The sequence below is a fragment of the Melanaphis sacchari genome, unplaced genomic scaffold (assembly GCF_002803265.2).
Source record: "Melanaphis sacchari strain LSU unplaced genomic scaffold, SCAv2.0 Contig31_pilon_pilon, whole genome shotgun sequence".
Taxonomy (NCBI): domain Eukaryota; kingdom Metazoa; phylum Arthropoda; class Insecta; order Hemiptera; family Aphididae; genus Melanaphis; species Melanaphis sacchari.
In genome coordinates this window covers 1,250,514-1,267,781 of record NW_020271193.1, presented here as the reverse complement: position 1 = coordinate 1,267,781, position 17,268 = coordinate 1,250,514, and the positions used below count along the sequence as shown (strand labels likewise).

The following is a 17,268-nucleotide window of genomic DNA, read 5'->3' as shown; positions in this document are numbered from 1 at the left end:
TTTGCAGTTTTGTACATTACCTACTCTCTATATCATCTTAAATTTCGAAATCAGAAGACTACTTTTAAAGTATACAACTTTAATAATAAGTAATTTTTTTTTTTTTTATTTTATAATAAATATGTAAAGGAAAACATATAATATTTCCATTATAATTTAACTTTGGATAACAAATATTTTAATACACCAGTAATATCTTAGCGAGGTTTTTATGTTTAATTTAATAACTTTAAAAATGACCCATTATAAATTCATCTATACAAATAAATTTGTAACTAACAATGAAATATATTAGGCGCAACTTTTAAAATTAGAATTATTTTCTATGTTTTAAATATATATGTTTATAAGATTATATAGCTACTTTAGATTTTATACCAAAAAAATTAATTTTTTTTATTAAAATACAGAAATCCATAAAAATTTGTAATCTAAATAACATCAATTTTAATAGTCAATAAAAAGATAAGAAAAACAAGTCTATTATAGTTTTATGTAACTGTGATTATTCATATTTTTTACTTGATGGTCCGCTCGAAAATAATTGTTACACTTTAATGGTCTACCAAAGATAATGTTGGGAATACATTTTATCATTGTAAATCAATTAAATTAAAATATAAACTATGAGGTTGTCCACATAAACTAATTTACAACAAACTGCATCCCAAAATTTAATTTTGAACTAGATAATTTAAGAAAGAAAAAAATTATAATTTACTAAGATAAAAAATTCTGTACCAATATGGTCTATATATGAATAAAAACGCAATAAATGTACATACATTTAGAATACTTTTATTATTTTTACCTCTGAAATTCAATACACAAAATTTGTACTAATATTGAGCATTATTGTACAATTAGCTCTTCAATAAAACATAATAATAAAATGAAATTAGTAGCTAGTTGCTGTAAGTAAAATGCATAAATATAACCTAATATGTTATAATATAATAATATTTCATTTAAGCTTTATAAAAACATGTTCTAAAATGTCAAAATATTTCCAGTTTATTCAATAGTTTTTCAAACATGTTCTGAAACATAGTCTATATTAATTAACTAACACCAAAAAGGATTGAAAAATGTGGAAACATTTTTAATATTGCACTAGAACCCACCTACTACTCCAAAAAATGAAAATCAATAACAAAAATATTCATTATTATAAAAGTATCTTTAGATTCATAAGAATTTAGAAAGCTTAAAAGATTATGTTCTACCATAGATTTTTGTAAAAAATATATCATTGATAAAAATATTAAAATGTTATGATTTATTTTTTGATATATTATACATGTCATATTTCTAAAATTTCTAAAATATTATAATATACACAATTATACAAAAAAAAAAAAAAAAAGAATAAAAATTAAAAAATAAAACTATAGTAATAAAATTATTAAATCAGTTAATTAAGTTCATACACCATAACTATGATATTTATACAATTTTTTAAATTATATAAATGTATGAGTTAGGAAAAAAATGTTTTAAATTGTATATGGTTTAGTGATTAATGATTTTGTGGATAGCTGCTAAGTGATATTGCATACTTTTTTTATTAGTAAATCTTTTTGAACAGACAACGCATTGAAACTGAGGTGGTTTCCCACAGTCATACAATAAATGCCGTTTTAATGAGTTTTTTCGATGTAATCCTTTGTAAGCCCGACCACAATTATTAGGACATTCCACAGGATCAATAACAGCTAAAGCATTTAATTGGTAATTGAAATGTTCTTCTTTTTCTGAAAAAATAAATAATATTAGTATTAAATTCAATTAAATATTAATATCAAATAAAAAGCTGTTCAAATTTACATTCATAAAAATGAAGCTATATATATATATTAATGAATAAAAAGTTGCTCATCAAAATACATAAAGATAATTATTATTTACAAGGATTTACTTTTAAGTAAAAACAATTACAAGTCACTTAACTGTATAATACATATTTAATACATATGAGTAAAAATTAAAATAATATTTTATTTCATAATAAATTAGAAAGTGAGATTTTACATTTAAAATGAATTACATTTTTCAAATAGGTTTTCATTATAAAAATATTAATATATTTCATTTTATTCCAGTTATCACATAATTTTAGAAAAATCATCACATTGTGTAGCTTAGTTATTAACACTTTGTTTTTCAATAAAAAAAATCAATATTGAATTAAAAATAAATACATTTAAATACAAATAAAATTACAAATTATTCTTATTTTTATTACCAAAAAAAATTTCGAATTTAGAATATACCTATTAATCATAATTATGTTTAATATCTCATCAACCAAACAATATATCTGATGTTGAATTAATACACATTTTTAATTTAATTTTTGATTGTATATTTATATTTTTAGTATACAATAATCCTGTAGCATAGGTACAAGTAAATTAAATACTTTAATTAATGTTTATATAATTAATATTAAGTACCTACAGGTGTGTAACTAGGTAATTGAAAAATATATTTACGAAGAAAAGTTAATATTTTATGAATAGTATAATAATCGATTTAGTAATATTAGGTAAATTGAAAATATTTTTATCAACATTTTTCTATGTAATTACTCCATGAATTAATCCAAGATGACCTTTTAGATGATGTGAATGCTTGAATGATTTATTGCAATAATTACACACAAATAATCCTGAAATACCACATTCATATTTAGTATGTCTAACCAAATGAGATTTATTCTTGTACTTGCGACTGCAATTCATACATGCCCATTTTTTTATTAATCTGCATTCATCTGTAATATAATGCAGTTAATATGAATTTGTGTACTTTATGAGTTATAATGCAGTTAATAATTAACTGTTCGAAATACTAAGAAGCCACACAAAATGTATTTCAGAAGCAATATTAAATTAAGTTTTTTTTGGTTTAGTTTAATCATTGAAAATAGAACACAATGTTTTGATAATTTGATAAACAGTAATGATCTTCTTAAAAATAAGAAAAAAGTTAAATTAGCAACCAAATTAAGTATATTATAATCAATACTAAAAGAGTATTAATTTTAACTGAAATTGTTGGAAGAACAGCAAGGCATAAAATCATCATTTAATAATATTATTCAAAATAAAACTGTTTAATTTTTTAACGATGGTTTTAAAATATTTATTTCTTGTTTATTTAGTAATTTAAAATTTAAATAATCTATATCACAATATTTACAAATCAAATCACGAATAAAAGATTATCAAGTAGTAACAAAATGTATTAATAAAACATGATTTAAACTATGGACGTTTTTTTTTTTTTATTATAAAATAAACTGTATTACAAATTTATTTTAATTTGGTAACTTAATCGATATTAAATTAACAAACAATACAATATCAAAATGACTTATAAAAAATAATATTTTTATAACATATTGGTATAAAAGATAATATTTTATAAATTAAAATAAAACCTCTCTTAATGGATACTATTGAGTACACAGTTACAAATTTTTAACAAATTAAATAGCAGACAACTCCAAATGATATACACAATTTCAACAATTGAATGTCCAATGTTTAGAGATTTTATAGAATATGGTACATATATAACTCAAATATTTTTTTTTGCGCAAAATAAAACATATATACCCACATGTTACAAATAAAATTAATTTTTGTACAAAATCAAGCTATAGGCTACGTTTTACGAGATCGCCGATTACTTAAATCTTTATGTAATATTTTATGAATAACTACTACATGTTTTTTTAAAGCACTGTTATGCGCAAAACTCCTTGAGCAATATGAGCATTTGAATTGTCTTGGTACTCCACATTCATACTTAATATGTCGCCAACAATGATCTTTTCTTTTGTAACTTCGGCCACATCCTCGTGGGCAATAGAACCGATCGAAAGTTGGCATTAATATTAATCCTAATAAATAACAAAAATAAATTATACTCAATCATTAATAACAATAAAATAAATAATAATCCATTTTTACAAATCAGTACGTAAAATAAATAAGCTTAAATAAACTATAATTTTTAACACAATTTAAGCGTAAGTAACATATTATGTTATAATTGTTAACAATAAATACTGTTCTTAACTTCACAAACTTGTGGTTGAGAGGTACAAATTAAGAATAAATAGAATTAGTATAAAGTATCTAAAACCATTAATAGATAAAAGCAGGGAGTTAGGGTATTAATGAAAAAATATGGGAATAATTTTAGTGAATAGGAAATTAAGTGGGAAGATAATAAAGCAGAGACAATGGGGGGAGGGGTACAAGATAATAAACTTGGGTAAAACTATTGCGTTAAAATGAAGTGGATGTGATATAGATAAAGAGATGATGAAAGAAACGGTAAAAGAGATTTTGAAGAAAAGTGGAGTTATAATAATAAAATAAAGTGATAAATATAGTAAGTGAATATAACCATATAATCCACATTTAAAAAAGTGAAATAGTGAGAAACCAAGAAGAAAGAAGAGCAGTATTAATCACGAAGAAAAATATAACTGGAGTCAAAGAATAGAATCTAAAGATTTTTAAGATATTTTGTGTATGTAAGAAAATATTATAGTTCTAACAAATTATTGAGATTTGAAAAAGTATTTTGAAGAGTTATTGAATAAATAATTTTGCAGGAGAATGGAAAATGGAAGAAGAGATTGGAATATAACGATGTTCCAAATAAGAAGTCACCCACTTTGGCACATACAATTATACAAATGGATCGTAGAGCAACGTTAAAAAACAGTACTAAGAAATTGTGTCAAAGTAACAGAAAATAATATGGCATGATGAGGGGCAACGATGAGAGTAAAAGGTAAAGGTGAAGAAATAAAAGAATTTAGTGTAAGAGTTTACTTGTTCTTAGTAATATACTAAATTATGATAGGTATCAAATTTATATTATAGAGGATGAGATTTCATGGTGTATGACATTTGCAGATTATTTATTTATTTATAATTTAATGGATATCACCTTTTAACATTTAAGTTACAACAACACTTAAATTTAAAAATAGTAAAACATCTACAATACAAAACAAAACAGAATAACAACTAAAAATAATTTAAAGAAATATAAAAAGTAGGTTCACATTGGCATTTGAAACAATACGTGTCACTGGTTAGTTGGAAAAATAGTTGATGGCACAGGTCGGAAATAAGAAAGGAGTGTGTGACCTGGCTTTTCTTGAAGGATTTTTAAAGTTCAATAGAGATAAATGGTAAGGATAAGTAATATTGCCATTTAATAAATCATACAAGAATTAAATTTCCGAAATTTATCTGTGATCAGCTAGCGAGTTGAGGTTAAAGAGATCTATGATTAGTGATTAGTGTATAGTTCTAAATTACATTTGAAAATTAAATAAAAAAATATGTTTATTCAATAAAATTTTAATATTATTATCAAAATAATTGTTTGGTAATTTAGATTACTAAAAAGTTAAATAATCTTCTCTGTAGAATAATTTTATATTGTAACAATAATTTATCATTAAATTCAAATTTAACATATTCATTAAAGTGACAAATATATTCAATAATGCAGTACACTTAAAATTTATTGTAGTAGAACAATAATCCATATGAAATTTTTTTTTATTTTAATTTTAAGTTATAAATCTTCTACTCTTAATGATAAATAATTGTTACTTGTTGTTTAATTTAAATACTACAATAGCCAGTACACATGGAAACTATATTAAAACTTTCTAAGACATTTTTGTCATATATCCCTTCTTTAAATAGTTTGGCAACAAACAGAGGAAAAGTAAATCAGATAGATTTTAGTATAGGTATGTGATAGATATAGGCTATACAAGTATTAAATTTCATTGACATGATATTGTATGATATTATAAATTCAATGATTTTAATAATGCAGTAAAACATTTTAATAGAAGTCTACTATTTGTTAAAAAATATTAATAATATAAAATAAAATAACTCAATATAAGTTATGACCAATATTTAATTGTATTAAAAGAAATTATTACAAACAAATATAGTAGCAATAGTACATTATGATTATTTAATTAGATGAATATCTTCCATAGATTAAGTATATGTGCATTTTAAGATAAGATCTTTAAGCAAAATCTTTTCTGCAATATGAACATATAAATTTTTTAGGTACACCACATTCAAATTTTAAATATCTCTGCATACTGTATTTTCTCCTATAACTTCGACCATATGATCGTGGATAGTAATATCACAATTTGTCTGAAAAGTTTAAAATAGTTGATTGTCATGTAAAAGTAAATAAATAAATCACTTGGATACCTACAAATTAATTAATTTAGGAGGAACAATAACAGATTTTGCTACAAAAAGTAGCAAAAAAAGTGATATTATATTGCTATTTATAAATATTAATAAAAAAATTCAATAATTATTTAAATTTAATTATTAAAATAATATTTGTGCATAAATACTACCTTATTCATATTATCAATTTAATTTCATATCACATTATTAAAATTATAAAAATAAAAGAAATTTATAAATATTTTAAGTCTTAAACATATGCTCTAATTTCTAATGCTGGTCTAATATTGAAAGTCTCTGATCTAGTTAATATAAATACTTTTTTATAACCACAAAAACTTGAAATTAATAAAAACATGTAAATGATGTCATTTAAATATTACCAGATAATAAAATAATAGGAATATTATACTTAAATATTTAAATTGAAAAGCTAGTTTAGAAATACATTACAACATACATGATTACATTGATAACTCAGAAGTTAAGTACTTAGGTACTTATGTATTCTGAACGTTCTTAAATTCATGTCATTATTTATTTATATTATTTATTTCTACCCAAAGAATAAATTACAATCAATACTCAGTTTACATCACAATTTTTATTATATTTTAAAGTATATAAATATTTTCTAATACACTAATTGAATCTCAAATTATTTATTAATTTAAAATTTAAGTTTAATGCTATTAAATGCATAAAGCACTTTATTTTAGTGTATAGCATTGTTTTCTTATTTTTCTTAATTGATCTGAAATTCACTGATTACTTTACAATTCATTAATATTTCCAAGTTTTTTTAAAAGTGTATCAAACAACCAGCAATAATCTTGTAGAACCATGATTTTTATGCATAAAAAACAAATACTATCAAAAATATTTTTTTTTGGATTATAACATTTAATTCTATACTTTAGTTGTATTTTGTTTCTAAATTACAACAAAAATACTTGATTCTCTACATGAGATGGTTTTCTATATACAAATTTAATTTCACATTAAATAATACATAACAATTTTAATAAAAGAAAAACATTTCTTATTAAATGTCAGTAGTCTGACTAAACATTGAATAAAAGAATTAGTCAATAGAAAAAAAGTATATTAACTAATTAATTAAATGTATACATTATCAATTGATGGTTCTAATTTACATTTATGTACTAGTTTTAAATGATTTTTAAGTGCATCACGGCGAGTGTAAGATTTCATACAAATCTCACACAAAAATGTTTTTAAAACACCACATTTTGTTTTCATATGTCTTGTTAGATTATCTTTTCTTGTATAACTATGACCACATTGATTTGGACAAACATATCTTTGCCGTAGTCCTAAAATTAAAAAAAAAAAAAAAAAATCAAGTATAAATAATATGTATACAGTAAATTTCAATTATTTAAGCACATTATTTTAATTTGTCTTAAAAATGTAAATGAAAACTAATAAAAAATTTAGATATACAAAATAATCATCATTGAGTTAGAAATTTTCTTCTATCTTAAAATTGATAGATGACATTGTAATAAAGAAGTTAAGATAGATTACGATTTAGAAAATTCAAATCTTCAAAAAGCATCTTGGTTACTTTAACATATCATTAACCCTGCAGATTCTTTACGTGAACCACCTAGTGGCATAATTATAAGGTGACATCAATAACATAGTACTGAAATCTGAAAACTCTTCTTCAGCGTTTGGGAATAACAAATTGTATTTACACAAAGAAATTCCGATTTGTAAGAAAACATTTATTTTCCTGATATATTCTATATATTGGGTATCATCATTAACAATCTCTATTGCACACTGAGCACAGCACAAATGTACTATAAAAAAAAATATATTACATTAATTTTATAACTCATAAATTAGACAATTAGAGATCATAACCAATTTTATGAATAACGATACATTATTATTAAATTATACTTTTATAGGAAAAGGGAGACTTGTTTATAATTAAAACAAATTATTAACTGAAACTATAAAAATACGAGTATTTTATTTAACATTAAATAGATGTAAGTATTGTAAACACATATGCATCATAGGAAGGTTAGATAAGCATATTTTTTTTAATTGAAAATTATTTGAGTAAATTATAAAAATTATTATTCATCAGAAATAATTTTAAATAATTCTCAATAGTAACTATTTGAATCTAATTTAGATTAAAAAGACTTGTATTTTTTTATTTTACCTTTTTTTATCTTTTATACTGTTTTAGAACATTAACCAAGTTTTATTTTATTTGTTTCATTACTTTCTTCTATGAAATATTAAATATTTGTCTAATTATTATTAGAATATATTATCAATACATGATTATATATATCATCATGAAGAATTTAATTTAGAATATAAACCACATTAATTTTTTTTAAATGTGTTTTTAAATGAATTTGTTTTTTAAAAGTTCTACTATAGTTTCTTAGATATACAAAATCTATTTTCTCATTCAATAGTTTAAATTTAAGTTTATATTTTTGTAATAATAAACATTTTTTTTTTTTTGCATTTTTTTTACTGAAATAATGAAATTATTGTTAATAAATAAGTATTATATTTATTAAAATACTATTAAACAATCTATTCATGATTAGTTTATTTAATAAAAAACAAGTTTTAATATAACTAGTATATTTATTTTAATTTTATCTACATACTTATTATTTATAATAACTTACACTGATATACAATTAGTTTTTAAAATAAAATAATATATTTATTTATAGATGTTTATAGTATACCATTATAATTAATTTTTTGAAAACATTAAAAAATTATCATCTGATAAAACCTTATGAACACATAGAACGTGAGTTTTTAGATTAGACTTGCGATTAGACAGTTTGTTGCAATATGGACATTTAAATTGAGGATGAACACCACATTCAAATTTAAAATGATAAGTCATGTGTCCTTTTCTTTTATAATGATGACCACATCCATTGGGACACAAATTACGACTGTTTTCAAAATTACCAGTATGTGTTACATCTGAAAATTCTGGTTGTTCTAAAACATAAATTAAAAAAACAGATACATTTAAGATAAAACAACTTTTTCTAAGCTTTTTGTGGTTGTTTACATTATAAATTGATATTAAACAATTCAATTGACACATTAATAGATGTTATTATTAACTATACAAAAAATAAAATTTATAAAATTGTATTCATTTTATTTTTACATTCTACATTTGTATAATAAATATATTAATGTTATCTATAAGTAAATATTTTAATGTTAGCTTCACATTTCTATAGTTAAAAGTTTTTGTATAGCAACAAAAAAACACTACATTACATATATAATATACATATTGAAACATAAATATTTGAATATTTGTAAAATACAATTTAAAAAACATTTTTTTGTTAAATATTTTTAAATTAATATTTATTGATAATTAGTCTTTTAATTAAAATATTGTTGTTTAATCATACATCATATTGTAATTGAAATAGTTTTGCATATAATATGTATTAATGGTATATGCATAGTTAATCTATGTATAAATAGTTTATTAAATAAAAAACATATCATCGTTATAAATAGAATATTTATTTTAATTATAAGATAATTAATTACCTATATGTTATTTATAATAACTTAGACAGGAATATAATTAGTTTTTATCATAACATAATATATTGATTTGTAGGTTATTATTGTACATCATCTTAATTAATTATTTTAAGACATTGGAAATATTTTGTCTTATATAATTATATGTGCACACAGAACATGTGTTTTTAAAATAGATTTCCTATTACACATTTTACTGCAATATGGACATGTCTATATAAATTAGTTTTCCGGGCATAAGATTTACCGCATCTTGGACATACAAGCCTACTTGTTGGTTCACTCATTGAATATCCTAATAAAATTGAATACTTGATTAATTTATATATTATATATTTTTATAATCAAATATAAAATAACAATAAAGGTTAAATAAAGGATGCATATTGAAAATTTGGTATTTTAGTGTGTAGTCAGTTTATTTTTAATTATACCTTATACAATTATAATTACTATAAAAAAGTATAATCATCAAATATTATAAAATGTTAATATACCATATTAAATATATTCTTTTATTTAAAGCTTCAGCTATTTATAAATTGCATAAGTACAATTTAAGCTATACCTAATGATTAGAATTAAAATGGCTTTATAAAACTCTCAAAAAAAGTAGTTTAAGTTGAAATAAACAATTAGCAAAGCTTCAAAAAAAGCAGTAAAACTTTTTAAAAACCAAAACAAACTATTTTTATTTTATTAATTACAATATTTTTAAAGCAATAGTAAAAATAAAACACAAATAATGTTACTCATTATATTAAAAAATTCATATATTTCCATATATTATTTAATATAACTTTTAATTTGTATGTTTATGTATATTGGTAGCTATACTATTAGTATTTCAATCTTCAGTAAGTAAAATAAGAAAAACACTAAGTTATAAAATTATTGAGATTTTTAACTCAAAAATATAAAAAAAAAAAACCAGGAAAGTTCCTTAGCCTGTATTATAATTATAAGTATAAGTAGAAATAATGAATGTTTTAAATTTGAACTCAAAAATAAATTATTGCATATGCATAGATATACTATTTACAGTCTATATTCTATCATATAATAACAATACTATTTGTTATCTATTGAACGCAGTAGTTTGAACTAATTTTTGAAAAAAATATGACATAAATGATATTATTATTTTCATAATATTATATTATATTAATCTAAAAGTTAATATCAATTTATCAAAAAAGGGTGTGAACAGGTTAATGAACAAGTAGTATTATTAATACAAGTATTTTTAAATTTTAGATGGCATACACTTATGAATTTATGATACATAATATTTAAAAAAAAAATGCATTTTCTTATGAATTATAATTTTTGAATTAAAACAAGAAAACTAAGATTGTTAATGTTCTTTTAAATATCCAATTTTGTCAATATTTAAAATTGAAATGTTTAAAAAAAAAATTGTACATTTTTAAAATTTTTAGATTTCTGTAAAATCATCAACTTAATATAATAAATCTAATATTGTTTAACTATTTATTCACAAATAAATTTTATAAATTAATAAAAAACTTCAATAAAATGGAACATTTCAATGTTGTAATAAATAATAAATTCAAGTTTTTTTTTAGGTACTCATTTTTAATTATAATAAAAAATCATTATCTATTTTATTAAATACTGACTTTGCAAGAAAAATTTTTGTTTTTTCTAATTTTTTTTCTTGTTTATTATTTTAAATAATGAGCATTTTTCACTTTTGAACCCTTAATGTACTATATCCAACTTTCTATAAAATCATTTTTAAATCTGAACATAAAAGCACATATACTGCTTCAAAAAGTGAGATCAACCGTTTAAAAAAATATATATAAGCATGCAAAAAACATACATTATAAAACCTATACATTCATTGCTTTTCTTAAAACTTAATACAAGAAAATAAAAAAATAACATATTTATATATAAATACCAGAAATAATAGTTAAACGTATAATGGTTTTAATATTTTTAAATAAAAATTGAAATTGTTGATCTAACAAAATATGTTTTATACGTTTAAAAATTTCTTTTATTATTGACAGAAATAAAATAAAAAAACAAATTTTAGCTATTGCACCATGCATGTATTTAAATTATGTTTTGAAAATAATAAATTTAAATAATTTTTTATACTTGTGTAATATACTCGTTACTTAATATTATCAGAATATTTTTAGTAAAACAAATTGTACTATTATATCTTTATATGCTATAAAGATTGTTTAATTCCATGGAATCACATGAATGTTATAAGTTAAAAGTTAAATTAATATGTAAAATTAATTTTTTTTGTGATAGGATATTATGAGAAAAGCAATGGCTAACACTGAATACAAATCAATAATACATAAATTGTATTAAATAAAATTAGATTCATATACATATTTTGTTTTTATTTATTAAGGTATATAGACTGTTAAATTTTACCTCATTATAATTGTCTTATATATACAATAGAATTAAAAGAAAATGAATAATATCTAATTATAAATGTCAAAAATATTTGTTATTATAAACTTTATTATAATTTATATCACAACGCTAGTAATAACTTTATATTTGATAGTAATCATAATTTATATGTACATTATATAAATTGTACAAATGAGAACTTTCATAATCAAATATTATAACTTATATAAATAAAATATGTATTTATGAACTCATTAAACAAATATTATTTTATTTAGTTAAATTATTTTTTTTTGTATAATTGATAATCATCATTTGAATACATTATCAATGCTTCATTGTATACAACTTTATGAACACTTAGAATATGTGTTTTAAGATTAGACTTCTGATGCGACAATCTACTGCAATAAGGACATTTGAATTTAGGATCCATACCACATTCATATTTTAAATGAGTATTTAAATGATATTTTCGTTTATAACTTCTACCACAATTTCTCGGACATACAAGTCTACTTTCTGATCCAATCGACAGGAATTCTAAAAAAAATAAATTAAATTAACATATCAAGTATTATAAAAAAATTAAAACAGATATTCACTAAATAATACGAATCACACTAAATTTATTATTAGCATTACCAAATAACATTGAAAATAGAAGCAATAAAATGACAAAACATTGTGTTTCAACATTATTATTTTTTGGTTTAAAAAAAAGAAAAAAATTCTTAAGAAAAGCTCCAAGAATTATTTATTGATAGGTACTTAGAGAAATAATTATTTTCACTTTTTTAGTCAAAACTATTTACTTGATTATATTTAGTTATTATTTTTAATTATAATTCAATAATAGTTCCATAAATATAAAAAAAATAGATAAAATTCTTTAAAATTATAAAATACAGTAGAATTTTGGTAATCCAACACATATCGGACCACGCTACTGCCGGATTAACGAAAACGCCGGATTAGTGGGGAGTTCACAAATAAACGCATTTTTACTTATTGAATTTTACATTTTTGCTCATATTAAAAAATGATTTAAAAATCTTTAAGGCTGAGAGCAGTTTTATTTTTGTTTATTAGGACTTAATCTGTTATTACTTAGTTTTATCTAACGGTTTATCGTTTACGATAGTAAATTTATATATAAATACATATTGGTACATATAGGTTAATACAGCCGGATTACTGGACGTATTGAATTATCGAACGACTAGATTACCGAGATTCTACTGTACTGTTAATTAATAAGAAAGAAAAATAAATAAATATTTAGCAAAAAGAAAATTATTTAGATATATATAACCATTAAATAGGAATTATTTAAAAGGTTAGAATATAGTGTATAGGTTGGCAGATGATTTTATTTTATTGTAGAGGCAATAAGAAATATTATATTATATTTTAATTTAATATTTTTGTTCACTTAAAACATTGTTAATTAATACTTATGCTGAGTTGCATGAACAATTACTAAATATTCAATGAATTAATAGTGAACTAATGGTCTCTTAAATATGATTCAATGACCTATGATTGGTATATTAAATTGTATTGTAACATTAAATTAATCAATCATTTATAGTTTATACAATTCGGTATTAGTCTTTTACTTTAAATACAGTACAAAATTTCATTAATTCAACACATAGATATAGAATCGAAGCAGTGTCAGATAATCTACAAATCTGAATTGATGGAAACACTGATTAATATTTATTTATGAATTATAATTAAAACAAGTACTACTAATAATAAAAATAACTAATTTAGATTAAAATTGCATGCCAATAATTATAGTATTTTATTTTTCTTTGTGCCATTCAATTATGAAATATTTTTAAAAAATAAAAATAAAAATAATTAACTTAATTGTATTTATTAAGTTAACAGATAAGATGTTTGATAAAAAGAATTACATGACTTAAATATTCATTAATTAGTTTGATGTGACTTTTTATTTTACACTTGACTGATGTCAATTAATTTATAAAAGGTTTATAAATTAGAATTTTCAATGAAATACATGTGTAATTATAATCAATGTCAGATCCAATGGTACTATTTTTAATATGTTATATACGTTTAAATTTATAATTTAATTTTTTATAAGATATCCACAATAATGAAAATATACTTACATAGTAATCTTATTAATTATTATTAAAAATTAAATATAATATAAAAAATATTTTAATTTTTAATATTCCCACAACATTTTTCTGTATACCATGAATTTTCCATCCCTGAACTTTAATATAATATTCACTATTAAGTTCAATCATTAAAATTAGTTCTTGATAACATATTTTTATTATTGATATTGTCAATTTAATAAAATATGGCTGTTTTAAAAGTAAAAGAATAAAAAATAATACTAATAATGCTGATTACTAAATAGTAAGAAAGTTAAAATTACTGGATTATTACATAACCAAATTATAGTACAATACATCTATTATAATGCTTTTATATACTATATATTCAAAAATCTTTTTACATAGATAATATATATTAAATACATACTAGGGCCTTAAATTTATGAAACTTTGTATCACACACTCTTTTATAATATTGTAAAAGTACTTCCTCCCTAAAAATAAAATATAAGTTTTAAAAAAACCTATTTATTTGAAAACTTAACGTATCAAAAATTAAATAACTACATAATAATAAATAATTAAAATAAAAATATTAAATAATATTCAAAAATGTATTTTTCAAAGTTCAATATTTTTTATGTTGGTTAAGTCATGTTTTTCTAGGACTTATCAAAAATCCCCTGAAATTATTTCTATTTTTGCATGTATATATTAATGCATTTTAAAATTTAAAATGTTTATTTTTTTTTGTTCAACTAATTAAAGATGGTTAATTATTTATTTTTGTGTATTAGTTCATATTATCAAAGATGTGAGCTATACCACTTATATTATACAGAAATTATTACAATATTATAAGCTTTATAACATTAAATTATTAAATAACATATATTTGATTACAAATTATATTTAAATTCAATTATAAAGAAGATATATTTTCTACATTGTGATACTATCAATGCTATTTATCACAGATATTTCTTTAAAATTAATAATATAACCATAGATTAAAATTGAAATTTGTATCTTACAAAAATAAAAAAAAATAATATGTAAGCTGATGGAGTGACTAGTTCAAATATTAACATAACACTAAAATAATCAATACACTTTTTCATTTGATACTACACTATAGCGATTTCGTACTACACTAACCGTATTGTACTACATACTATTTTAGGCCATGACCTACTTAATAAATAACAACCACTTTTTAGTTTCTTAGTATATGTAGAACATTTATTTAAACTTTAAAATAATCAGTTACCTACATATTATTTATAATAAATTTTATAGGTATACAATTATTTTTTATAATAAAATAACATATTTCTTAATAGGTTTTTATAGAATATCATCATAATTAATTATTTAAAAACATAAACAAACAGTTGTCGATTAAGACTTTATGAACATATAGAACATGAGTTTTTAGACATGATTCTCAATCATAAATTGATACTAAGTAATTCAACTAAAACATTATAATATAGTTTTATAAGTTTAAAATATTGGAAAAAATATATGTACATGTTCTCATTCTCGCCAATTCAAAGTGTTGGCATTTTTTTCAAGTTAAAATATAGCAATCAATTAGTAAAAATATTTTGAAAATTTTCAAGCTTTTAATTTAATCATAAAACAAAAAAAAACTAAGGATGGGACTGGAGACACATGTCTACAGCGCCACCCATATCATTGAAAACACATTTACAAATATTTCTTGAACCATCATTTAACAGTCAATTAGCAATGACTGGGTCATAGCCAAAATTTGCAAACCAATATTTTGTTCATAAACTACATTTTCAAAAATTCAAAATACCATTTGATTTTATATACATAATAAATTTACAAAGAATTTCGAGTTTTGTTAATTCACATAATATGTAAAGTATTTTTAAATCAAATATTTTTTTTTTTAAATCTATTTAAATATTTTAATCAATAATAATATCTAATTCTTATAAGAATAATTTTATCTTAATGTACAATATTAAATAAATAAATAAATTATGTATAATATAAATGATTATTGACTGCTGTATTTCATATAACTAATAAAATATATTAATCTAATATAAAACAAATATATTTTGTTCATTCCGGTATAAAACATTAAAAATAATGCTAAGAATCTCTGTACACCCCTTACAGTAATGTTCAACCAGCATATAGATTAGGCCATGGGTAAGTGTTCATATGACAAGTCAGCTTGGTTTACAAATAGCTATAGTGAGTATGTCATACTTTTTAATAAATACTTGTAGTTAATACCAATAGTTGAATTACTTTGTGACGATTACCTAGAATCTCTTGTATTTAACATCACAATCTGGAAATACCAGTTGGCTTTACCCTAACAAGGTCAAATCACAAAATCTATAAGTCACGGTAAACTTAACCAATATACAAAAGTTATAGAGTAAAATTTTACACACACCTTAAAATATATGCTCTTAGGGTAAGTGCCTTACAAGGATACCATTTGTGAATAAAATTTTGAAAAAGTAAAAAATGAGGAAGCAAATAAATGAAATTGAAAGATGAAGACAATTCTAGTAAAATAAACTATACTAACATAAAATTTAAAAAAAAGCTTTATAACACTGTTTTAAAAACTGAAATTCAAATATCAATTTATTCCACATTTTTTTTTTTTTTTTTTTATGAATAACATTAATTAGTAGAATACAACATAAATTATAAGAGTAATAAACAATGAACTTCTAATATTTAATGTTAGTATTTTGTATCTATATTCAGGTATTAATTTTTTATTAATATAAAAAAAAATTAGTTCACCAATTTTATTTAAAAATTAATTAATTTGATTCTGGAACACTATAATTTAACAATATTTTTATGATTTTTTTTTT

At 20.7% G+C, this 17,268-nt stretch overlaps 1 protein-coding gene across 14 annotated transcripts in view; it reads right to left on the bottom strand.

Moving 5' to 3' along the window:
• LOC112596273 (longitudinals lacking protein, isoforms F/I/K/T-like) overlaps positions 1-17,268 on the bottom strand; it is a 169,302-nt gene that overhangs the window by 17,601 nt on the left and 134,433 nt on the right. The window contains exon 5 of one of the 14 annotated variants that reach the window (XM_025341810.1): positions 1,560-1,754. The exons of 8 other annotated variants lie outside the window; for them this stretch is intronic. In XM_025341810.1, the coding sequence (XP_025197595.1) occupies positions 1,560-1,754 (195 nt within the window). Of the gene's footprint in view, positions 1-1,559; positions 1,755-2,564; positions 2,777-3,656; positions 3,911-7,373; positions 7,607-9,033; positions 9,294-12,536; positions 12,822-17,268 lie in introns of those variants that run through there. 5 more of the 14 variants (XM_025341849.1, XM_025341832.1, XM_025341843.1 and 2 more) reach the window with 5 other exon arrangements.